Source organism: Phacochoerus africanus, chromosome 3 (genome assembly GCF_016906955.1).
Source record: "Phacochoerus africanus isolate WHEZ1 chromosome 3, ROS_Pafr_v1, whole genome shotgun sequence".
Lineage (NCBI taxonomy): Eukaryota > Metazoa > Chordata > Mammalia > Artiodactyla > Suidae > Phacochoerus > Phacochoerus africanus.
Window position 1 is genome coordinate 198447850 of NC_062546.1, and position 25526 is coordinate 198473375.

The 25526-nt window shown below is 58.1% G+C and overlaps 2 protein-coding genes across 3 annotated transcripts; both read left to right on the forward strand.

Moving 5' to 3' along the window:
• The first annotated feature begins 1861 nt into the window (after positions 1 to 1861).
• Positions 1862 to 6018, forward strand: LOC125123647 (intestinal-type alkaline phosphatase-like). 2 transcript variants are annotated; one of them, XM_047773764.1, is made up of 11 exons: positions 1862 to 2382; positions 2477 to 2593; positions 2708 to 2823; positions 2984 to 3158; positions 3235 to 3407; positions 3698 to 3832; positions 3923 to 3995; positions 4110 to 4244; positions 4334 to 4525; positions 4738 to 4854; positions 5011 to 6018. In XM_047773764.1, exons 1-11 carry the CDS (start codon positions 2316 to 2318, stop codon positions 5313 to 5315), a joined length of 1605 nt encoding a protein of 534 aa, XP_047629720.1. In that variant the 5' UTR covers positions 1862 to 2315; the 3' UTR covers positions 5316 to 6018. The 2 variants fall into 2 exon arrangements, with proteins under 2 accessions (XP_047629720.1, XP_047629719.1); XM_047773763.1 differs by having other exon boundaries at positions 1862 to 2593.
• Positions 6019 to 19532: 13514 nt separating this feature from the next.
• On the forward strand, positions 19533 to 23554 carry LOC125123649 (intestinal-type alkaline phosphatase-like). The gene is made up of 10 exons (XM_047773766.1): positions 19533 to 19966; positions 20061 to 20177; positions 20292 to 20407; positions 20568 to 20742; positions 20819 to 20991; positions 21261 to 21395; positions 21486 to 21807; positions 21897 to 22088; positions 22300 to 22416; positions 22570 to 23554. Exons 1-10 carry the CDS (start codon positions 19900 to 19902, stop codon positions 22875 to 22877), a joined length of 1722 nt encoding a protein of 573 aa, XP_047629722.1. The 5' UTR covers positions 19533 to 19899; the 3' UTR covers positions 22878 to 23554.
• Positions 23555 to 25526: the final 1972 nt, after the last annotated feature.

Genomic DNA, 25526 nt, shown 5'->3' on the forward strand with positions numbered 1-25526 from the left:
CTCCACCGAAGCGGAGAAACTGGATCCCTGACACATTGCTGGGGGAATGCAAAGTGGTGTGGCCGCTCTGCAAAACAGTTTGGCGGTTCTTTTTTTTTTTTTTTGAAGGGAGAAGTTCCTTAATTTTTTTTTCTTTTTTCTCTTTTGTCCTTTTTTTAGGGCCACACCCACAGCATATGGAGGTTCCCAGGCTAGGGGTGTAATCGGAGCTGTAGCCGCCAGCCTACGCCACAGCCGCAGCAATGCCGAATCCTTAACCCACTGAGTGAGGCCAGGGATCAAACCTACAACCTCATCGTTCCTAGTCGGATTCATTTCCGCTGGGCCACAGTGGGAACTCCAGAAGTTTCTTAATTAAAAAAAAAAAAAGAGTTCCCTGGTGGCTCAGCAGGTTGAGGATCCAGCATTGCCACAGCTGTGGCTCTGGTGACAGCTCTGGCTAAAGTTCAATCCCTGGACCAGGAATTTCTGCAAGCCACAGGCATGGCCAAACACACACACACACACACACACACACACACACACACACACACCAACAACAACCACACGAGCCAGCAACGGCATCCCTGGGCAGGTTCCCAGAGAAGCGGAATGAAGCGAAGTGTTCGCACAAAATCCTGTCCTGAAGATCCGGGGCAGCCCGACTTAGAACAGCCAACCCTGCCTCAGCCCAGAGGGCCTTGCCCAGGAGGATGGCCAAACGCTTCCTGGGGCCCCTCACCCCAGACCCTGCTCCTTGGCACACAGGAGTCCACTCCTGACCTCGCTCAGGTGACTCTCCAGGGAATTAAGCCGAGTGTAAAAGGCCAGTCCCCAGAGTGCGTGATCCCACTCATGCACCGTATTTGAAATGAGAAAATTTTAGAACTGTGGGACCGGGGTTAGGGACAGAGGGGGTGGGGGGCTCTAAAGGGGCCCGGGGTGGGGGGGAGCCGCTCACTCTCTTGACTGTGATGGTGTTTACAGGAACCCACGCAGGTGATCGGGGGTACAGAACCTACACTTAGGCAGATGAGTACAATCAAATAGAGTGATCTGAATAGAAATATGGAAGTCTGTGAATTATTCCATTTGTCCAGAGAAGTTGGACAAAAGCACAGAAAAAAGCATTGGACAAAACCATATTATTTCTTACAACCACATGTGAATCTACAGTTATGTCAAAAATTCATATTAAGGAGTTCCCTGCTGGTACAGTAGGTTCAGAACCTGACATTGTCATGGCTGTGGGTCACCTGACTACTATGGCGCTGGTTCAATCCCTGGCTCTGGAACTTCTGCCTGTGTGGTGCAAGTGTGGTCGAGAAAGAAAGAAATGATTGTTTTTAAAAATTTGGGAGTTCCCATTGTGGCTCAGTGGTTAACGAATCCGACTAGGAACCATGAGGTTGCGGGTTCGGTCCCTGCCCTTGCTCAGTGGGTTAAGGATCCGTCCTTGCCATGAGCTGTGGTGTAGGTTGCAGACGCGGCTCGGATCCCGCATTGCTGTGGCTCTGGCGTAGGCCGGTGGCTACAGCTCCGATTAAACCCCTAGCCTGGGAACCTCCAAATGGCGCATGAAGTGGCCTTAGAAAAGGCAAAAAGACAAAAATAAATAAATAAATAAATATTTGGCCAAAGCTGACTTTGAAAATACTGAAGAAATGGGAGTTCCTGGTGTGGCGCAGCAGAAATGAATCCAGCTAATATCCGTGAGGATGGGGTTCAATCCCTGGTCTCGATCAGTGGGTTAAGGATCCAGCATTGCCATGAGCTGTGGTGTAGGACACAGATGTGGCTCAGACCTAGCACTGCTGTGACTGTGGTGTAGGCCAGCGTGTATCTCTGATCCAGCCACTAGTTTGGGAACTTCCATATGCCGAGGGTGTGGCCCTAAAAAGAAAAAGAAAAAAAAGAAAAAAACCAGAAAATAGTTAAGAAATGAAATGAGCAGAGAAGCTATGGTTCTCCCAGGAGGCTTGGTGAGCAGGGGGTTGGGAGCCACCCCGTCAGGACCTTGGAACTATTGTTCAGGCAAAGGGCACCTGCCCTCCAATCCTCACCCTGCCCTGGGGAGACAGCTGGGACCATCCTGAGATGGGGACCACACCTGCCACCTCCCTTCGGGGGCAATAAGGCTTAAAGTCAGAGGACAGGGCCAGGGGCAGGGTGTGGCCACCTCGGGCTTGGGAGGGACATGGAGTCTTTTACAGCAGGGAGCAAATCCTCCCCTGATTTAAGCCCAAGCAGCCTGTACGGAGCTGATACCTTGGTGTCCCAGCCTTGCTCCAGGCCCGGCCTCCTGAGGGTCCCGGCCCTCCGCCCCACTGCACAGGATGCAGGGCGGCTGGGTGCTGCTGCTGCTGGGTCTGCGGCTGCCGCTCTCCCTTGGCTTCATCCCAGGTAATGAGGCACCTCCCTGCCGGCCCCCCACCCACACCCCCCTCACAGGGCGCTGCCCCAAGGCTGACCCGGCCTGCACTCCCCCCTTGGCCAGTTGAGGAGGAAGACCCAGCCTTCTGGAACCTCCAGGCAGCCCAGGCCCTGGATGTCGCCAAGAAGCTGCAACCCATCCAGACGGCGGCCAAGAACCTCATTCTCTTCCTGGGGGATGGTGAGTGGGCCAGGCCTGTCCAGCCCCTGGGGCCCCCACAACCCTGGCACCCAAGGCTGCCTGCAGACCCAGGCCAGCCCGGGGGACTCGGGCCTGACACGTGTGTACCTTCAGGGATGGGGGTATCCACGGTGACCGCCACTCGGATCCTAAAGGCACAGATGAATGGCAAGCTGGGAGCTGAGACACCCCTGGCCATGGACCGATTCCCATACCTGGCTCTGTCCAAGGTAAGGCTGGGTGCCCCTGTGTGGGTGCAGGGCCAGGAGCCAGGGCAGAAGGGAAGAGCCCAGGAGGGTTGGGCTCTGAGGTGGGGCCCGGGGGCCGCGAGGATGGACCTAGGGTCTGGGCGTCAACCGCAGACAGAGCGGAAGGTGTCTCTGCTCCCAGACATACAACGTGGACAGACAGGTGCCAGACAGCGCAGGCACCACTACCGCCTTCCTCTGCGGGGTCAAGACCAATATGAAGGTGATCGGGGTAAGCGCGGCCGCCCGCTATAACCAGTGCAACACAACCCACGGCAACGAGGTCATCTCCGTGATGAACCGGGCCAAGAAAGCAGGTGGGTCTGGGGTCGGGTTGATGGGCAGGGGCGGGCGCAGACCTGAGTGGCCCACCCTGACCTCTGCCACCCTCAGGGAAGTCGGTGGGAGTGGTGACCACCACGAGGGTGCAGGACGCTTCCCCAGCTGGAGCCTACGCGCACACGGTGAACCGGGGCTGGTTCTCCGATGCCGACTTGCCTGAGGAGGCAAAGAAGAACGGCTGCCAGGACATCTCCACGCAGCTCGTCTACAACATGGACATCGATGTGAGGCGGGAGGGGCCGGGGCGGGGCTGCGCGGAGGGGGCGGGGCTGCGCGGGAGGGGGCGGGGCTGCGCGGAGGGGGCGGGACCCACCCCGACACCAGTCCCAGGCCACCCCCAGTCCCGGGGCTTGGCAGGGTCTCTGGGTCTGGGGTGGGGGTGGGGGGCCTGTGCAGAAGGTGCAGGAGGTGGCAGGCCCTTCCCACGGACCTGCTGGGCAGAGCCAGGGGCTGTCTGAGGAGGGAGCAAAGGGCCAGCCGGGCCCAAGCCCACCCCCCCCATCTCTGGCTCCAGGTGATCCTGGGTGGAGGCCGCAAGTACATGTTTCCTGAGGGGACCCTGGACCCTGAATACCCAGATAATCCAAGACAGAACGGAGTTCGGAAGGACAAGCGGAACCTGGTACAGGAGTGGCAGGCCAAGCACCAGGTGACAGGGGTTCAGGGGTGCGGGGGGCACGGCAGGGCAGGGCTGCAGGGTGTTGGGCTGCGGGCTGAGGCCTGGCTCTGCCCCCTCCAGGGAGCCCGGTATGTGTGGAACCGCACCGCGCTCATTCAGGCGTCCCAGGACCCCAGCATAACACACCTCATGGGTAAAGACCCCCCACCCCCACTGGCGCCCCCCAGGTCCTCAGATGGCCAAGCATGGGCCCTGGACCTCCGTTCCACTCCCCAGCTTCTGGTCACCTCTGGTCCCCCTCCCACAGGCCTTTTTGAGCCAGGAGACATGAGATATGAAACGGAACGAGACCTCAGCAGGGACCCCTCCCTGGTGGAGATGACGGAGGTGGCCCTGCGGGTGCTGAGCAGGAACCCCCGTGGCTTCTTCCTCTTCGTGGAGGGTGAGTGGCAGCCCCTCGCCAAGCACAGGAGGGAGGGGGGCTGTCAGGGAGGAGGTGGCAGCACCCGTGTCCACGTGACCTTCCCGCAGGAGGCCGCATTGATCACGGACACCACGAGGGCATAGCCTACAGGGCGCTGAGCGAGGCCGTCGTGTTTGACACCGCCATCGACAAGGCTGGCCAGCTCACTAGCGAAGAGGACACACTGACCCTGGTCACGGCCGACCACTCTCATGTCTTCACCTACGGTGGCTACCCGCTGCGTGGAAGCTCCGTTTTTGGTAAGACCAGGGAGAGGGGCAGGGGCCAGCCCCTAGAGTTACTGGGCAACGTGGCTCTGAGCCAGTCTCCTCATCTGTCAAAATGGGTACCCACGAGCAAATGGCCTGCCCAGGGGGTGGGACAACAAAGAGGCAAGAAGTCCTGGGCTCAGCACCCAGGAGAGGCTCCCTAGACCCGTCAGTGTGATCCCCAGCTCTCCTGCACCCTGCAGGGCTGGCCGATGGCAAAGCCCATGATGGCAAGGCCTACACCTCCATCCTTTATGGCAATGGCCCGGGATACCAGCTCAGCCAAGGCGCAAGGCCTGATGTTGATGAAACCAAGAGCAGTGAGTGCACCAGGGTGCTGGGGGTGGGGTGGGGTGTGGGGGGGAGTGCGGAGTGGGGGGCGGTGGATGGGGCTGGGGGGAGGAGCCAGGCCTGGGACCCAACTGAGGGGGAAGCCACCTCCCCGCCTGCCCTGAGCCGCGCCCCCCTCCTCCCAGGGGACCCCGCATACCAGCAGCAGGCGGCCGTGCGCCTGGGTGCCGAGACCCACGGCGGCGAGGACGTGGCGGTGTTCGCGCGCGGCCCCTGGGCGCACCTGGTGCACGGCGTGCAGGAGCAGAGCTTTGTGGCGCACGTGATGGCCTTCGCCGCCTGCCTGGAGCCCTACAGCAGCGACTGCGACTTGCCGCCCCCGTCTGGCCCCACCGCCGCCGGGCACCCCGGGCCGGCCGCCTGCGCCCCGCTGCTGGCGCTGCTGGCGGGGGCGCTGCTGCTGCTGCTGCTGGCGCCCGCCCTGCACTGATGCCCACTGGCCTCGAAGCCCGAGCCCTGGCTTTGATCAAGCTGTCACCTCGGTGTCCCCACCTGGGACCGTTCGTTCTCCAGACCTTCACCTCCAGGCAATAAAGGAGCCTCAGCCCCTAGGCGGACCTGACCCTCCTGGAGGCTGAGGCCCTGCCTGTCCTGAGACCCCCTTGGTCCTCCCACCGCCCCCACCTCAGCAGTCCCCAATTTTGTGCTGTGCCGCCCAGGACCCCAGGAAAGAAGTATTCTGGGACCAGCCAGTCTGTTCCCTCCCCCCCCATTATAGTCCTGCCTCAGGACAAGGTGGCACCATCCCAAAAGTGTCCCCAGCGAGCTAAGACTGGCCAGGCCCAACCTGGAGTGCCTGGAGGGCGGGGCTTCCATGAGGGGAGGGGCTTCTTGGAGGGCGGGGCTTCCTGTAGACCAGGAAGGGACTCTGGAAGCACTTTGCTGGCCAGGGAGGCTGCTGGGGTCAGGACACCCAGGAGGCCTTTGACACTGAGGCCTCAGCCCACACCCCACCCCCCCACCCCCCGCCCAGGAACCCAGAGGGACCATTCCAGAGAGGAGATGGTGACACAGAAAGGAGCGGAGACCTGTCCTCTCCCATTTCAGGCTGGGAGAGCCAGGGAGCAGCCAGGGAGGCTGAGGGTCCCTCCTGGGAGGGACAGAGCAGTTGTCAAATAAACAGTTGTACAGTGCGATGGCGGTAGTGATGTGTTCTAGAAAGAAAAATCATGAGTGCGTGGGGGCGCGGGGTGTGTGTCCGCGTGGGGGCGGGGATAACCGGGCTCGGGTCAGGGAGGGGCCGCCTGGGGAGCAGACAGTTGGGCAAAGACGAAAGAAGTGAGGGCTTGAGCAAAGCAGGAGGAACAGGGGTGCAGGGCCCCTGGGGCCGCAGTCAGCAAGCTCTGGTGAGTCTGGAGCTGGATCGGAGCCGGGGGTGGGCGGGGGCAGGTGAAGACGCTGTTGTAAGACCTTGGTCTGAGGCCTGGCTCTCAGGGCAGTTTACTCCACCTCTGGGTTTAGTGGCTGCCACAAAACTCTGGAGCTGGATGGAAGAAACCCATCAGCTGGGCCTACTGGATCATCAACTCATTTTTAAGCTCCACCCACCAATTATGCAAAGGGACTTAGCTACAGTGCAGCTGGTACTGGTCAGTAGGTCTTATACAAACCTAAGAGAAGGTGCTGCTTGATTATGTTTCATAAATGGGTTCAAAACACAAGTCTACATTTTTTTTTCTTGTCTTTTTGCCATGCTCTTACGCCATTCTTGTGGCATATGGAGGTTCCCAGGCTAGGGGTCCAATCGGAGCTGTAGCCACCAGCCTACACCACAGCCACACCAACGGTGGATCCGAGCCACATCTACAACCTACACCACAGCTCACGGCAACGCTGGATCCTTAACCCACTGAGCGAGGCCAGGGATCGAACTCGCAACCCTCATGGTTCCTAGTCGGATTCATTAACCACTGAGCCATGACGGGAACTCCGACGAGTCTACATTTTAAACCGCAGGTTTTAGGAGTTCCCCTTGTGGCTCAGCTGGTTAAGAACCCAACGAGTCTTGGGAGTTCCTGTTGTGGTTCAGCAGATTACGAACCAAACTAGTATCCATGAGGATGTGGGTTCAATCCCTGGCCTCGCTCAGTAGGTTAAGGATCCGGCATTGCCTTGATCTATGGTGTAGGTCGAAGACCTGGCTCAGATACAGGGTATCTGTGGCTGTGGTGTAGGTGAACAGCTGCAGCTTCAATTCGATCCCTACTCAGGGTCTAAAAAGAGAAAAAAAAAGAAAAAAAAACTGCTGATTTTAAAGACAGATTGTTCTGTGGAGCTCCCTGGTGGTCTGGTGGTTAGGATTTGGTGCTTTCACTGCTTTGGCCCAGGTTCAATCCCTGTTCTAGGAGCTGAGATCTCATATCAAGCTGCTGCATGCCATGGGCTAAAAAAAAATTCTTAAATTAAAAAAATAAAAACAGGCATTCCTCTTGTGGCTCGATGGAATCAGCAGTGCCTCTGAACCTCTGAGATGCAGGTTCAAACCCATCCCATCACAGTGGTTAAGGATGCAGCGTTGCCGGTGCTGAGGGAAGCCTAGGTCTTAACTACAGTTCGGATCTGATCCCTGGCCTGGGAACCCCATACGCCATGGGGCAGTCACAAAATAAAAAGATTAAAACATTTCTCTGGGGGTTCCTCTGTGGCCCAGAAGATTAAGGATCTGGCATTGTCACTGCAGCAGCTGGCTACACTGCTGTGGTGCAGGTTTGATGCATGGCCTGGGAACTTCCACATGCCTGGGGCACAGCCCCCCAAAATAAACTAAAATAATAAGATAAAATAAAAGGGTGAATGTAACAGTATATAAATTCTAAGTAAATTTTATGTATTTCTTTTCTTTCTTTCTTTCTTTCCTTCTTTCTCTCTCTCTCTCTCTCTCTCTCTCTCCTCTCTCTCTCTCCTCTCTCTTTCTTTCTTTCTTTCTTTCTTTCTTTTTTCTTGGTCTTTTGTCTTTTAAGGGCTGCACCCGAGGCATATGGAGGTTCCCAGGTTAGGGGTCGAATCGGGCCTGTAGCCGCCAGCCTACACCACAGCCACAGCGATGCAGGATCCAAGCCACGTCTGTGACCTACACCACAGCTCACGGCAATGCTGGATCCTTAACCCGCTGAGCAAGGCCAGGGATCGAACTTGCAACCCTCATGGTTCCTAGTCGGATTCATTAACCACTGAGCCACGACAGGAACTCCCTAAGTAAATTTTAAAAAAAGTTTCTTCTGTTTCCAAGTTTTCTGTTAAATGTGTAGGTATGAGGGGTTTTATTAAACACGGTGGTGGCTACAAAATCATGTTTTCATGGCCTCACCCAATCTTATTACTTTGTTTCTTTCTTTTTTTTTTTTTTGGTCTTTTTAGGGCCAAAACCCATGGCATATGGAAGTTCCCAGGCTATGAGTCTAATAGGAGCTACATCTGCTGGCTTACGCCACCGCCAGAGCCAGAGCCACACCAGATCCGAGCCATGTCTGCCAACCTACATCACAGCTCATGGCAACACTGGATCTTTAACCCACTGAGGAAGGCCAGGGATCGAACCCACATCCTCATGGATACTGGCTGGTTTTGTTACCACTGAGCCACAATGGGAACTCACCCTGTATCTATCTTAAAGCTTCTCCTTCACTTGCACTCTAGCTTGGTCAGAAAGTTTATACCACTGATGCTGCTACAGCCTTTGTTGTGCCCGCAAAGTTTCTAGTTCTTCCCTGCAATGGTTTGACCATGGATGGGCCAACGAGTGCGCTTTGCAGCCTCTGCTGCCTCTGCACCTTTTCTCGCATCCAGAATCCTTTACAATAAAATCCTTTCTGAGTAGCTCTTCCATCAATGGAGGCACTTACACTTTTTCCCTCATGGTTTTTATCAAACAAGGCATTACCTGTTGGACATATATCTTCTCTGACACATCCTTCCTTTAGTAGCTCACACCAAAAAAACAAACAAAAAAAGGTGGTGTGTATTTCATTATTGGAACAGAATCCAGCAACCACCTTAAGCTGAGATGTGTAGAAATACCTGTACTTTCAGCCAACTATCTACATAGCAAACCTCCCACCCTGGGAAATTTGTTCAAACACTTTTTTTCAATCTACAGCGGTGTTTTCGCTACATCTTCCAACGGGTATTTGCTGACAGAGAAATGCCTTTCGGTTTGTCGACAGATCATTTTCTGTTCGTTGTTTGTGCCGTTTTTACTGCGAGCAGAAAGAATAAATGTTTGCCTGGTGGTAGGTGTTTTTTGTCTTACGCTATTATGCAAGAAAGTTTAAAAGAGCCTTCTGGATATTTATCATGACTTAGGGAGCTAGCAAAAAGGAGCAGGTGGAAGAAAGAGCCCAGCACTTTAAACATGCCTGGGGAGAAAGTGCGGGGGTCTGTCTTCCTGTGCTGAAAGCTTAGCTCTGAAACGCCTTGCTGACCGGGGGGGCGGGGGGTGGGGGGGTTCCTGCTGTCAATCAGGAACACAACAAGCTTTACCAGCAAGGATGGAGGTGAGGGGGCTTCCAAAGGATTGGTTTTGTTTAATTTGTATACGTGGGGCTACCTTCTTGTCAGGTCTGTAGCATGGGTGACGCGGAGCACGCGTCGGGAGAGAGGGGGTGTCATAGCGGCCACTTCTGGGGTTGTTCTCCTGGTGCGGATTACAGGTATTATTTGCAGTTTCTTTTTCTTTTTCTTTTTTGTCTTTTTAGGGCCTCTCAGGAATATGGAAATTCCCAGACTAGGGGGTCACTGCAACGCCAGATCCTTAATCCACTGAGCCAGACCAGGGATCAAACCTGAATCCCCATGGATACTATCTGGGTTCGTTACTGCTGAGCCACAACGGGCACTCCTGTTTGCAGTTTCTTTACAGGAATCTTTCGTGAGCCAACTGATCATTTAGGAGGATTCTTTTCCTTAAAATCATATAATCCAGGAGTTCCCTGGTGGCCTAGCCATTAAGGATCTGGCATTGTCACTACTGTGGCTCAGGTTTGATCCCTGGCCCAGGGACTTCCACAAGCCATGGGCACAGCCAGGTTATATAAAAATAAAATAATATAATCAAATCAACTTAGCAGGACACACTGCACTCTACTAGATCACAATGCCCTGGAAACGAGCAAACATGCAGGGGGCTCTGTGCTGGCTCCTTGCCTCCTGCACCCACGTTCTCTTCCCAAGGACACTTGAGAACCATGGGGCATGGGCTGCCAGGTCACAGGGTCGGAGATGAAAAATTAATCAAAAGTCAATCTGTAGAAGAACAGAGAATTTTATAAAGACCAACCTAAGAATTATAACCCGGGGGAAAGTCCTGCACAAAACTGAGACTGTTCATATACATTTTTGAGACAAAGGATCATACATCAAAACAACACTCTGGCATTTACATAAAGTTCACCTGAATTACACCGTCCAAACCTACATACAAAAGGAGCAACAGGTCAATTTGACCCCTTACAGGATTGGAAAAGAAATATAATCTCCAGGAGTTATGCTGCCAGTGGCGGAAGAAGAAAAACATTGGTCTTCACTGTCAAGCGGGCATTTGCACCTTGGAGAAGGTCCTGCTTCATGCGGAACGCAGGTGCACGCGGCACATTCGGGAGAGCGCCAGACGGGCAGGGAGCCCCTTATGCTTAAATGTTCTTGTCCTGCCTCGAAACATGAATGTGATTCCATCAGGATGAGGGCGCCGGCATGGAGCTAGCTATTAAATGGGAACAGCACCGAGTGTCCAGGTCGGGGCAGGGCCCTGGTTGAGGCGAAGCATGGGAGAGCCCAGCACACAGCAGGTGCAGTTGGGACACCAGGCGGGCCTGGGCCCCAGACGGGACTCAGGCCAGACAACTCCCTGTGACCAAGGTCGCAACACGCCCTGCAGAGTTCAGTCTGAGCCCTGGGGAGCGCCACAGGCTCAGTCCCAGCCAGACCTAGAGCCCCCTTGAGCCCCTATCCCTACACCAAGCCCAGCGTGGCTCAGGTGGTACCCAGGCTGCTGTGTGATGTGTGAAAATGGGCGCACGGCCGTGACGCCCCCCAGACAGGATGCCAGATGTGCCCAAGTCCTGACCTTGCCGCTGACACTTGCATCTGAGGCTGTTTCCTCTGCTTCCAGAAACAGGTCTCCCGGGCTGGTCAGTATCTGCATGATAGGCTGTTGCCCCTTCCAGGGTGCCTCCCCAGTCTCTGCCCCCCGGAGGGGCCCCCAGGGCCCTGCAGGAAGCTGTGGCGGATATTAAACAGCACCCTCTGATCTAAGGCGGCCCAGTGCCTGCTTACCCCAGCTGAGCACAGCCTCAGTGTTGCCTCCCAGTGCACACGCCAGGCCTCAGCCCAGAGTCCCCTTGATGTGACCTTGTCACCAGAGTCGCCCAGCCTGTGCCAACACGCTTGGCCTGGTGCCCAGGAACCAGTTGTGTCTCTGGAGCAACCCCTCGGGGAGCAAATAGCCACCCCTGTCTCCAGTGGTGAGGCTGCCTTCCACCCTCAACAGGGGGGCATCCAGGGCCCGTTCTGGTCCTTCTGTGCTCACCTGATTGGTCCTTCCTTGTTATCCGCCAGCATGGCACCCCCTCCGCTCCCCTCCCCGCCTGGGCTCCTCAGGGGAGAGGGAAATAGCCACGTGCGGACCTCTCCACGCAGACCTGTCAGCAGCCCCTGCAATGGTCTGGTCCCGCAGGAAGGTAGGAGGCTTTATTCTCGTTTATGCAGGGTATAGACAAGGCGAGATGTGGCTTCACAGCACCATGTGACAGAGGCTTGGGGACCTGAGCTGCCTGCCACCCAGTGAATCAGCCAGAGCCGCTGCCAGAGGCTCCCAGATGGGGGCGCAGCTGAGGGGGGGGAGGGGGGTGGCCAGGCCCGCCCCCTTCCCCTCTGGCCTGATGAGCTCATGCTGGACAGCAGCCCGGCCAGCAGGGGGTCACTCAGAGGACTGGATCTGAGAGCTGAACATGTCCCCGCAGCCCCCTGCAGGGGGCGCCCCCACCCCGTGCGGGAAGGTGGGGAGGTGGGGAGGGAGCCACCTTCTGTCCTGGACAGCACACCACAGGGCTGAAGGAAACTGAGCCGGTGGTGACACAGGGCAAAATGAGGGACGCCCCCATACCGGTGGGAAGGACCACAGCTATGGAACCTGCGGGCTGGCACCTGCAAGGTGGGCTGGAAAGGGGTGAGGGCCGAGCGCACCCAGGCTGATGGGGAGGCCCCCAGATGAGCCACCAGCCATGTCATGTGAGCAACGTTGAGGACAAAGGCTGGTGTCTGAGCTGGAGGGGAAGGTGTCTGCAGGGGTGGGAGCCTGGGGTCCCCTTTGACCCCACGGGGCAGGGACCCCACCAGGACACCAGAGCTGGAGGCCAGTTCACAGGAGGCTCTGCAGGAAAGGCCAGGCCAGGGCACAATCAGCTTTCCACGTGGGAGGAGGCCTTGGGACGAGGGAGTCCCCACCCCTGGCAGTTTTCCAAGAGATGCTGGTGACACTGAGACTGCTGCAGGGGATAGCGCCCTGCTCCTTCGGGACGTGAAGTACAGGCTGCCGAGGTCCCTCTCAGCCCCCTGTCTCCAAATTGGAGTCCAAACTCCACAAGACACGGGAAGGAAGCTGGACTTTTACGCTGCCGGCTGCCCTGTCCTGTCCTGCTGCTGGGTGGCCCGAGGGGCAGCCCTGGGGGCACCGGGCTCAGCCTCTGGTCTGGCCTAGCCCTGGCAGAGGGGAGGGGAAATTGCTTTGTATTAAATCCAAGGAAAGTGGGTTCTTCAAGCCAGTTTAGGGGAGGGTTAAGGCATCCAGATTGGAGGAAGGAGACAGACCTTCCGGCAACCAGACCCTCAGTGCAGTCTGACTCCCCCTGGTCTCTGGGGAGAGAAGGAATTGGGGCACTGCCCAGCCTGGGGGGTGGGAAAGGAGCCGCCCTCCCAAGGGGGCCTGAGGAGAAACCTAAGCCCCCGGAGAACCCACCACATAACATTTGCATACCAAGGGCCCTGGACCTCCCAAGGGACCTGGAAGGGGGTGCTCAAGCCATTTAAAAATATGGTACCTGGGGAGTTCTTGCTGTGGCACGAGGGGATTGGCGACATTCTTAGGAGCACTGGGATGCAGGTTCGATCCCCAGCCTTGGCATAGTGGGTTGGAGATCTGGCATTGCCACAGCTATGGCTTAGTTCACAACCAGAGCTCAGATCTGATCCCTGGTCCAGGAACTCCATATGCCGTGGGGCAGCCAAATATATAAATCAATCAATCAATCAATCAATCAATCAATGGCACTTACAGCTGCTCACAAGTTGGACACTTGGGGCCCCCAGGGCACTCGGCGTCTGGGTCACCATAGAAGCAAGCCCATGGGTGGCAGAAACTTGACTCTGGACTCCACTGAATTGGCTAGAAAGGCCTAGGGGACAGGGCTGGCAGGTGGCGCCAGATGCCCTGTGCCCTTTTCTGGGCACCCCCCAAATCCCAGGGTTGCCAAAACCCACATCCCCTCTGAGTTTGCAGGCAGAGAGTCTTGACACAAGCCCACCCCGCCAGCTGGCTTTGAGTCCTCCCAGAATCTGTTCAGAGCAGGCCCTCACAGGGCCTGTGGGCTGAGGGCGCCCCCAGCATCCTCTGCCCAAGGCTTACATCCCTCTGCCACAGGTGGGCCCAACCCCCACGCACACAACCCCTGGGTCTGCCTGGAGAGGGTGAGTCACCTGCCAAGGTCACGGAGCAGGGACCCTCAGGTTCAAGCCTTGGCTCAGAGCTGGGAATGACAGAAGCCTGGGCTCTGTGCACGTGGGCACACAGGTGGGCGCCCGGAAGCCTAAGTGCAGTTGGAAACCAGCCGAGCTCCTTTATCTCCCCTCCGTCAGATGCTGGTTGGAGATTCCTTCTGTCACCCAGTGAGCTCTGCCTGGAGGAATCTGCCCAGCCCTCGGGAAAGGACGGAGCCAGCCCAGCAACACCCCGCCCCGAGGCTGCTTCTGGAATCACCGCACAGCAAGAAGGGCCTTCCCCACTGCTCGCAGGGCCCCTCACCCAACACCAGGGAAACTGAGGCCCAGTGGGCAGCTGTGCTGAGCTGGGTCGGCTTCTCACCCTGGCAGTGTCACAGCTTGGCTGCGAGCACAGCATCTGGCAAACACAATGGCCAGCGTCTTTGTTCCGGACACGATGTCCCAACAGCAGTGGTGAAGGGGGAAGCTGAGCGTAGCATGGACACCTGGAACTCCAGAGGACCCGGCAGCCAACACGTGCCCATCAGCGGACACGAGCCACGTGACCCTGGGCAGGCCAGGTTGACTCCCTCAGTGTCCAGGTCACTAAAAGGGGTCACCTCCGTTCTCCATCTCCCTCACGGGGCTGCAGGGAGGATGCTCTCGGGGGCGTCTGGGAAAGGAGTTTGGGAACGAGTGGGTGACACGTATGTCACAACCCCGCCCTGCAGGGCCACCCCAGGTTCTGGGTTCCTAAGCTGTCTGGACCTCGTGGGTGGGGACTCTGTCCTTGGGATGCCCGTGGCTTGTGCTCCCTCTGACCCGCTGGTCTCCCTCCACCCTCCCCGAAAAAAGGAGTGAGGAGCCTGCCGTCCCCGGTGGTGGGGACATCACCTCTGGGGACCCAGCGGGAAGCTGTCAGGCTGAGGGGTTTCTGGGGGCCTCACAGCCCTGCCAGAAGGGTGGGTGCCCTCCAGCTGGGGCGGATGCTGGGCATCAGGCCCCTGGGCAGCAGCTGAGGCCCTCGGGCTTCCCAGCTTCGAGCTCCGGACCAGCCTGCAGGCCAGGAACCCGGTGTCCTCTCCCAGGGGCCCACCTTTCTCCACATGCCCAACCCCAAAGGCCCCGGGGAGGCTTGGCCACACCAGGACCTGGGCTTTGCTGCACTTCCTGCTGGATTCTCACCCCACAGGGCACCCCCAGCCCCAAGGCTTCCCCTAAACGGGCAGAGAAACAGCTCAGAAACTGCCGCCCTTGCCCCAAGGCCAGGGCAGCCTGACCTTGGCCTTGCTGGCCGCTGAGAAGTGCTCACGGACAAAGAGGGTACCAAAGTGACGGCTGGCCTGGCCCAGGCAGACACGGGCCAGCTCCTGCGGCTTGTCGCTGCCCTCCATCTCGCGTGCCAGCTCGTGCAGCGCCTCTCGGAACGGCGGTGACAAGTGCTCGCTCAGCACCACCACCACACGCCACACCAGGTAGTTGTGCAGGATCCTGAGGGCCGGGTGAAGCAGCTGGGTGTCCCCACAGGCTCCCGGGCGTGGGCGCCCCACCGCCACCCCCACCCCGGCGCCCCACCGCCACCCCCACCCCCAGCCTGGCCTTGGACGGAGCAGGACTCAGGGTCAGTCCAGGTGCTCCCGGCCCCAGTCAGGGAACAGGGCTGGGCCCACACATGGCAGGACACACCTCGGGCCACCGAGCAGAGCCCCTGATGCTGATGGGGCAGGAGCCAGCAGCATGGTTTTCTGACCTGCCACGGGGCGGGAGAGTGGGCACTGGGCGTGACTGCCTGCCTCAGGGCTGGCCTTCGGAGGCCTCCTCGGCTCCTTCCCAGGCGGGGCAGAGACCAGGGAGGCCTTCCTCAAGGTGGCCCCAGGGGGAGCAGAGCGGCGGCCATGATTTCGCCTTCTGACGTCAGAGTCCCTCAAGCCTCACCACCCCCAGGAGAGGGCACCGCAGCTCAGGAAGCTTCCAGCCCTCCCCGGGGCCCCACAGCACAACTGGGACAGCCAGGGCTGACCCTAGGGATCTGGACCCCGTTGCCAGTGCTCCTCGCCTGCCTTCCCAGGATGGACACTGGACAGAGGCGGCGGCAGGCACCGAAAGCTCACCAGGCAGCGAGGTCTGGGTGCAGGGGAAGGGCCTGGGGGCAGGTGGGGGGCAGGTGGGTGACTGGCAGCCTTACCTGCGGGGTGTGGAGCGGATGAGCTGGGACACCTGCTGCATGTAGTCCGTGGCCAGCAGCACCAGCTCCTCATCCTCGGAGAAGTCCTCCTGGAAGATCTGGTCCAGCAGCCACTTCCACCGCAGCTGTGGGGCCATGGGTGGGGCAGTGGGGCTGGGTGTGGCAGGGACCCCAGGAGACAGGGAGGGGGCCAGGGAGAGGCCACAAGAGGACGCAGGAGTCCATGGCCTTGGAAGGCCTTGCCTGCCCTTGGGGGAGGGGATGAGCCAGGCGTCCGGGGCTGGGCTTGCACTCACATGGGGGGTGATCTTCTGCAGCTGCCCCAGGGTCACCTTGTTGTACATGGAGCTAACGACTGCCCTAAAGAACCCTGAACCGGTTCTCTCCTTCGTCCTCGCCGCGGGCCACTCTTGGCTTCCACTGGTTCTCCCCGGAAATCACACGAAGTTTCACCGCAGGCGCAGAGCGAGCTGGCCCAGGGTGCCCAGAGCCCTTGGCGTGGAGCCTCCCGCGCCGCGCGGGGCAGAGGCGCAGCGGAAGATGCCACAGCCGCACACACAGCAAGAGCTGCGAGGACGCAGGCTGGGCACAGCGACGGCGGCGGCAGAGGTGGCTGATGGCAGCGGGCTCGGGTGCCACTTATCCCGCAGGAGCACGCCCGGGCCAAGGCGGGAGCCAAGAGGAGAGAGTCCTCCCGGGGCTGTGCTCGACCCCAGGAGCTCTGTGCGCCCGCTGCCTCCTCTGCTGCCCCGCGGCGCGGCGCCTCCCGCCGGCCCTGAGGAAGAGGGCATCGCGGCCCCGCTGTGCTCCGCCCGCCCTGCTCCCCGCGCCCAGCTTCTTCCTGCCTCTTTCCAGGCTCCCTGTGTCACCTTGGTAACAGTGGCGGGAATGGCGGCTTCAGGAACACGTTCCCCAGCATCACCAGCACAGGTTCTGGGCCCCGCGATTCCATGTTCGGCCGAGTTCCCAAGGGGAGTGAGGGCACCGCGTACTCCCGAGAAGGGGTCCCCTCCGATCCGATGCCCCCACTCAGGGATGCCGAAAGCGGCTCAGGCTGAAGGTGGGGAGGCTACTGGGCCAGCCCAGCCCAGCCCACAGGACTGGAGCACCGCCCAGGAGGACTCTCGGAAAGGCTGTCAAGGGCACTGAACTAGGGCCTGGACCGCCTGGCCAGGAGCCTGGAGCAGAGCCGCTACAATCAGGGGGTGTCCTGGGCCTGCCTTTAGCGCCTGCCCATGCCCCGCACTCCCCTGCCCCGGGCCGGGGGTATTGGTTGGCAGTCGTGGAGGGACTCCCCGCCCCTAACCCGTGTCCCACGGAGGGAGAAAAGGGCTGCAGAGCCATGAAAGAGCCCACCCTGCAGGAGCCACAGAGGGAGGCAGCCTGTCCCCTCCGACCAGCAGCCCCAGTGCTCGAACAGGCCCTTGGGCCTCAGGAGCCTGGTTTTGGGGCTGGTGGGAGGCCAGGCCAGGTAGTGGGGACTGTGAATGAACCCACCTACTCCCTTCTTCTGCGTCAACTCACTTTTTGAATGTGGAGTCTCCCTGCCCTGACTCCCAGCCCCTGGACACAGGGCCTGCGTCTGCCAGGCTCCCTCACCACTGTACCCACAGGGCCTGGCCCATGTGGGGCTCAGGGACCTTGGGGCTTCTTGGATGAATGATGCTGTTTCCGGAGCCTCTGATTTCTCTGCCTGGCTGTACCCACCCCCTCTCCCTCCAGCATCCCTAGTGGGGGATCCCCCCTCCCCCCAAGCACCAGCACCACCAGGCCTGATGGTCCAGTTGTGCAAACTGGAGAAACTTATCCCAGTTACTGAGACACCCAGTGGGCACCCCGGCAGCTCCAGAAGATTCTCCTCTCAAACAGCCTTGGGCAGTGGAGCAGCTGGCACCTCTCATGGTTCGTCCCTCCAAGTTTCTTGTAGTGAAGTAAGCCCTGGTAGCTGTCGGGGACTTGGGAAAGGGGCTGCCTCTGGCCAAGGGTGGACCTGACATCAGCACAGACTCCTAGGCTGGCTTCACCGAAATTGTCACCGAACACAAGTTCCTGTACCCGATGCCCATGGAGGCCAAAGAAACGGAAACATTGGAGTTTAGAGCAGAGAAAATTTCTTGCAGGGTCAAGCAAGGAGAAAGGGTACTTGTGCTCAGAGAACCCCCAAACTCTCTGAAGTTTTGTGGGAAGAAGTTTTTACAGGAATATTTGGGGTGAGGGCCGTGGGGCACGTGACTTTCTTCTGATTGGTTGGCGGGAAGGCACAGGCTGTGCTCCAGGAATCAGGTGTTTGCCCTTCTCCACCTAGGAGGGGCCTTCGTTCCAACAGAAAAACTCAAAATACTGTTAGGTATGTTCCAGGAGGAGGAACCAGGACCCTGCCCCAAGGCTGCACTATTGTGTTTTCTTTTTGTTTATTTATTTGGTATTTCCTTTTTGTTTTCTTAATGCTTTTTGCATTATTGTTTTTCGGTTTGTTTTTTAGGGCCAAACCCATGGCATAGGGAAGTTCCCAGGCTAGGGGTCGAATTGGAGCTGTAGCTGCCAGCCTACACACCACAGCCACAGCAACACTGGATCCTTAATCCACTGAGTGAGGCCAGGGATGGAACCCGCATCCTCAGGGATCCTAGTTGAGTTCTTTAACTGCTGAGCCATGGGGGAACTCCCGCATTATAGTTGCTTGACTTGTACTCATTTCTTTCTCTGTTCCCTTCTTTCCCTAATGAGCAATGGTCTGAATCTTCCCTTTGGAACTCGGGGAAAGTCTAGGAGGCTGAATGAAGCCTATTTCCAACAAAGAAGAAACAGCAGACAGGAAAGAATTTGTACCAGGGAGCTCCACAGGGACCTGCTCCATTACTCACTTTCTTTAATTTGCCTCTTTGTATCAATGACAAGATTTCAACGAATCTGGTAATCAAGAGATTTCGATGTTCAGAGTTCCCGCTGAGGATCAATGGAAGTGACCCCAACAAGTATCCATACGAAGGCAAGTTCCATCCCTGTCTCCGCTCAATGGGTTGAGACTCTGGCACAGCTGTGAGCTGTGGTGTAGCTTGCAGATGCTGCTCAGATCTGGCGTTGCAGTGGCTGTGGTGTAGGTTGGCAGCTGCAGCTCTGATCCGATGCCTAGCCGGGACACTTTCACATGCCACACCTGCCCTAAAAGGAAAAAAAAAAAATTCAATGTTCTAGAATTTTAAGGTTCCATGTAGCGTGCTTTGAGAAGTTTGCACAGGCTGTAACAAAAGGCCCTCCTTCTGGTCTGGACGTCTGGTCAATATCAGCTCAATTTACCCTGGAAACCAAAAAAGTTTCATTGGTGTTTTTATTAGCTCCCAGTGTCTTTTTTTTGGCTCTTTAGGGCCACACCTGTGGCATATGGAGGTTCTCAGGCTGGGGGTCAAGTTGGAGCTGCAGCTGCCAGCCTACACCACAGCCACAGCAACCTGGGATCCCAGCCTCATGTGTGACCTATGCTACAGCTCACGGAAACACTGGGTGCCAACCCACTGAGCAAGGCCAGGGCTCAAACCCACATCCCCATGATATTAGTCAGATTCATTTCCCCTCTGCAACAACAGGAACTCCCAAAGTTGCAGCTCAAATTCAACCCCTAGCCAGGGAATTTCCATACATTTCAGGTGCGGCCTTAAAAAGAAAAGGAAAGGAAAGGAGAGGAGAGAAGAGGAGAGGAAAGGAAAGGAAAGGGAAAAAAAAAGAAAAAAAAAAAAGACTGAAGAAATGAAATGAGCAGAGAAGCTATGGTTCTCCCAGGAGGCTTGGTGAGCAGGGGTTGGGAGCCGCCCCTTCAGGACCTTGGAACTATTGTTCAGGCAAAGGGCACCTGCCCTCCAATCCTCACCCTGCCCTGGGGAGACAGCTGGGACCATCCTGAGATGGGGACCACACCTGCCACCTCCCTTCGGGGGCAATAAGGCTTAAAGTCAGAGGACAGGGCCAGGGGCAGGGTGTGGCCACCTCGGGCTTGGGAGGGACATGGAGTCTTTTACAGCAGGGAGCAAATCCTCCCCTGATTTAAGCCCAAGCAGCCTGTACGGAGCTGATACCTTGGTGTCCCAGCCTTGCTCCAGGCCCGGCCTCCTGAGGGTCCCGGCCCTCCGCCCCACTGCACAGGATGCAGGGCGGCTGGGTGCTGCTGCTGCTGGGCCTGCGGCTGCCGCTCTCCCTTGGCTTCATCCCAGGTAATGAGGCACCTCCCTGCCGGCCCCCCACCCACACCCCCCTCACAGGGCACTGCCCCAAGGCTGACCCGGCCTGCACTCTCCCCTTGGCCAGTTGAGGAGGAAGACCCAGCCTTCTGGAACCGCCAGGCAGCCCAGGCCCTGGATGTCGCCAAGAAGCTGCAACCCACCCAGACGCCAGCCAAGAACCTCATTCTCTTCCTGGGGGATGGTGAGTGGGCCAGGCCTGTCCAGCCCCTGGGGCCCCCACAACCCTGGCACCCAAGGCTGCCTGCAGACCCAGGCCAGGCGTGGGGACTCGGGCCTGACACGTGTGTACCTTCAGGGATGGGGGTGTCCACGGTGACCGCCACTCGGATCCTAAAGGGGCAGATGAATGGCAAGCCGGGACCTGAGACGCCCCTGGCCATGGACCGATTCCCGTACCTGGCTCTGTCCAAGGTAAGGCTGGGTGCCCCTGGGTGGGTGTGGGACCAGGAGCCAGGGCAGAAGGGAAGAGCCCAGGAGGGTTGGGCTCTGAGGTGGGGCCCGGGGGCCGCGAGGATGGATCTAGGGTCTGGGCGTCAACCGCAGACAGAGCTGAAGGTGTCTCTGCTCCCAGACATACAACGTGGACAGACAGGTGCCAGACAGCGCAGGCACGGCCACCGCCTTCCTCTGCGGGGTCAAGGCCAATATGAAGACGATCGGGGTAAGCGCCGCAGCCCACTATAACCAGTGCAACACGACCCACGGCAACGAGGTCATCTCCGTGATGAACCGGGCCAAGAAAGCAGGTGGGTCTGGGGTCGGGTTGATGGGCAGGGGTGGGCGCAGACCTGAGTGGCCCACCCTGACCTCTGCCACCCTCAGGAAAGTCGGTGGGAGTGGTGACCACCACGAGGGTGCAGCATGCCTCGCCGGCTGGTACCTATGCACACACAGTGAACAGAAATTGGTACTCCGATGCCGACTTGCCTGCGGAGGCGAAGAAGAACGGCTGCCAGGACATCTCCACGCAGCTCGTCTACAACATGGACATCGATGTGAGGCGGGAGGGGCCGGGGCGGGGCTGCGCGGAGGGGGCGGGGCTGCGCGGAGGGGGCGGGACCCACCCCGACACCAGTCCCAGGCCACCCCCAGTCCCGGGGCTTGGCAGGGTCTCTGGGTCTGGGGTGGGGGTGGGGGGCCTGTGCAGAAGGTGTAGGAGGGGGCAGGCCCTTCCCACGGACCTGCTGGGCAGAGCCAGGGGCTGTCTGAGGAGGGAGCAAAGGGCCAGCCGGGCCCAAGCCCACCCCCCCATCTCTGGCTCCAGGTGATCCTGGGTGGAGGCCGCAAGTACATGTTTCCTGAGGGGACCCCGGACCCTGAATACCCAGACGATGCCAGTCAGAACGGAGTCCGGGAGGACAAGCGGAACCTGGTACAGGAGTGGCAGGCCAAGCACCAGGTGACAGGGGTTCAGGGGTGCGGGGGGCACGGCAGGGCAGGGCTGCAGGGTGTTGGGCTGCGGGCTGAGGCCTGGCTCTGCCCCCTCCAGGGAGCCCGGTATGTGTGGAACCGCACCGCGCTCATTCAGGCGTCCCAGGACCCCAGCGTAACACACCTCATGGGTAAAGACCCCCCACCCCCACTGGCGCCCCCCAGGTCCTCAGATGGCCAAGCATGGGCCCTGGACCTCCGTTCCACTCCCCAGCTTCTGGTCACCTCTGGTCCCCCTCCCACAGGCCTTTTTGAGCCAGGAGACATGAGATATGAAATGGAACGAGACCTCAGCAGGGACCCCTCCCTGGTGGAGATGACGGAGGTGGCCCTGCGGGTGCTGGGCAGGAACCCCCGTGGCTTCTTCCTCTTCGTGGAGGGTGAGTGGCAGCCCCTCGCCAAGCACAGGAGGGAGGGGGGCTGTCAGGGAGGAGGTGGCAGCACCCATGTCCACGTGACCTTCCCGCAGGAGGCCGCATTGATCACGGACACCACGAGGGCATAGCCTACAGGGCGCTGAGCGAGGCCGTCGTGTTTGACACCGCCATCGACAAGGCTGGCCAGCTCACTAGCGAAGAGGACACACTGACCCTGGTCACGGCCGACCACTCTCATGTCTTCACCTATGGTGGCTACCCGCTGCGTGGAAGCTCCGTTTTTGGTAAGACCAGGGAGAGGGGCAGGGGCCAGCCCCTAGAGTTACTGGGCAACGTGGCTCTGAGCCAGTCTCCTCATCTGTCAAAATGGGTACCACGAGCAAATGGCCTGCCCAGGGGGTGGGACAACAAAGAGGCAAGAAGTCCTGGGCTCAGCACCCAGGAGAGGCTCCCTAGACCCGTCAGTGTGATCCCCAGCTCTCCTGCACCCTGCAGGGCTGGCCGATGGCAAAGCCCATGATGGCAAGGCCTACACCTCCATCCTTTATGGCAATGGCCCGGGATACCAGCTCAGCCAAGGCGCAAGGCCTGATGTTGATGAAACCAAGAGCAGTGAGTGCACCAGGGTGCTGGGGGGTGGGGAGTGGGGGGGGAGTGCGGAGTGGGGGGCGGTGGATGGGACTGGGGGGAGGAGCCAGGCCTGGGACCCAACTGAGGGGGAAGCCACCTCCCCGCCTGCCCTGAGCCGCGCCCCCCTCCTCCCAGGGGACCCCGCATACCGGCAGCAGGCGGCCGTGCCCCTGGGTGGCGAGACCCACGGCGGCGAGGACGTGGCGGTGTTCGCGCGCGGCCCCCGGGCGCACCTGGTACACGGCGTGCAGGAGCAGAGCTTCGTGGCGCACGTGATGGCCTTCGCAGCCTGCCTGGAGCCCTACAGCAGCGACTGCGACTTGCAGCCCCCGTCTGGCCCCACCGCCGCCGGGCACCCCGGGCCGGCCGCCTGCGCCCCGCTGCTGGCACTGCTGGCGGGGGCGCTGCTGCTGCTGCTGCTGCTGGCGCCCACCCTGCACTGACCCCAGCCACCCCCCCCACCACGGGTCTTTCTTCCCTGCCTGGAAGTCTCAATGCACCTGGACCACCCTGGAGGCTGAAGCTGTCTCTGTCTTGTGATACACATGGACTTTTTCCAAGCACCCAATCTTGATGGCCTGGGATTTTGTGCTCAGGGACTCCAGAAAAAGAGGGGCCCCCCAGTGTCTTCCTGCCTCCATCATAGTCCTGCTTGAGTTTCAAGGACCTGAGCAGACCCGGGGCCATGCTTTTCCAGGAGTCCAGAGGACATGGGGGTGCCTGGAGGGGCTTCTTGGAGGGCGGGTCTTCCTGTCCACCAGGAAGGGACTCCAGAAGCACCTTGCTGGCCAGGGAGGCTGCTGGGGTCAGGACACCCAGGAGGCCTCAGCTCCCCGCCCCCCCCCCCACCCCAGGAACCCAGAGTGACCATTCCAGAGAGGAGATGGCGACACAGAAAGAGGAGACCTGTCCCAACTCCCTCAGCCTCTGTGGTGGCCCCCCAGTGCCCATTTCAGGCTGGGAGAGCCAGGGAGCAGCCAGGAAGGCTGAGGGTCCCTTCTGGGAGGGACAGAGCAGTTGTCAAATAAACAGTGCGTGAGAGTGCATAAACAGTGCATAAACAGTGCATAAACAGTGCATAAGAGTGCATAAACAGTGCATAAGAGTGCGTGGGGGCGCAGGGTGCGTGTCCGCATGGGGGCGGGGATAACCGGGCTGGAGTCAGGGAGGGGCCGCCTGGGGAGCAGACAGTTGGGCAAAGACGAAAGAAGTGAGGGCTTGAGCAAAGCAGGAGGAACAGGGGTGCAGGGCCCCTGGGGCCGCAGTCAGCAAGCTCAGGTGAGTCTGGAGCTGGATTGGAGTTGGGGGTGGGTGGGGCAGGTGAGGAGGTCAGAGCTGAGGGATTAGGAGGAGGCCTGGGGGCAGAGGGGGGGACTTTGAACTTGATCCTGAGGGTGGTACATGATTGGAAGTTTTCGAGCAAGGGCCTAACAGGACCTGACTCTCAGAAAAGATCAGGCTTCATCTTACACCAGCCAGAATGGCCATCAGGAAAAGTCTACAAACGATAAACGTTAGAAAGGGTGTAGGGGAAACGGAACCCTCTGACGCTGTTGGTGGGAATGTAAACTGGTGCAACCACTGTGGAAAACAGTATGGAGATTCCTCAGAAAACTAAGAATAGAATCACCATATGACCCGGCAATGCCACTCATAGGCAACTATCCAGAGAAAACCATGACTCGAGAAGATGCATGGACTCCAGTGTTCACTGCAGCACTACATACAATAGCCAAGACATGGAAACAATCTAAATGCCCATCAACAGGGGAGTGAAGAAGATGTGGTACATATACACACTGGAATATTACTCAGCCAGTAAAAGGAAAGAAATAACGGCATTTGCAGCAACATGGATGGACCCAGAAATTATCATGCTAAGTGAAGTTAGACAGTGAGACACCAACATCACATGCTATCACTTACACGGGGAATCTAAAAAAAGCACACAATGGAATTCCCATCATAGCTCAGCAGAAATGAGTCTGACTAGCATCCATGAGGTTGCGGGTTTGATCCCTGCCCTCACTCAGTTGATTAAGGATCTGGTGTTGCCGTGAGCTGTGGTGTAGGTCGCAGACGCGGCTCGGATCCCGAGTTGCTGTGGCTGTGACATAGGTCGGCGGCTACAGCTCCCATTTGACCCCTAGCCTGCGAACCTCCATATGCCGCGGGTGCGGCCCTAAAAATCAAGATAAATAAATAAATAAATAAAGGACACTAGGAACTTCTTTGCAAAACAGATACTGACTCACAAACTTTAAAAAATTTATGGTTTCCAAGTGAGACAGGTTGGAAGGGGAAGGGATGTGCTGGGGGTTTGGGATGGAAATTGTATAAAATTGGGTTGTGATGATCATTATACAACTATAAATGTAATAAAATTCATTTTGAGATTAAAAGTAAAAGAAAATATCAGGCTGGTGGGAATTCTTGCAGTGGCTCAGCGGGTTAAGAACCTGACTAATATCCATGAGGACTCAGGTTTGATCCCTGGCCTCGCTCAATGGATTAAAGATCTGGTGTGGGAGCAGCACTGCGGCATAGGTTGCAGATGGGCCGATGAGTGAGGTGTTTGGTTTGGTTTGATTTGTTTGGTTTGTCTTTTTAGGGCTGCACCTGCATCACATATAAGTTCCCAGGCTAGGGGTAGAATCCAAGCTGCAGCTGCCAGCTTACATCACAGCCACAGCAATTTGGGGTCTGAGCCGTGTCTGCAACCTATACCACAGCTCATGGCAACGCCAAGTTCTTAACCCACTGGGCGTGGCCAGGGATTGAACCCAGGTCCTCTTGGATAATATTCAGGTTCATTACTGCTGAGCCACGAGTGGAATTCCCAACGAATGAGTTTTGCAGGTTCTGCTGCCTCTGCACCTTTCCTGCATCCAGAATCCTTTAAAAAAAAAAAAAAAAAAAAACTTCCTGAGAAGCTATTTTATCAATGGATGCACTTATACTGTTTTCCCCACAGGACATGGTTTTTATCAAACAAGGCATTACCTGTTGGAAATATATCTCTGCCATATCCTTCCTTTAGTAGCTCACACACAAAAATGGTTTGTGTATTTCATTATTGAAATATACATTAC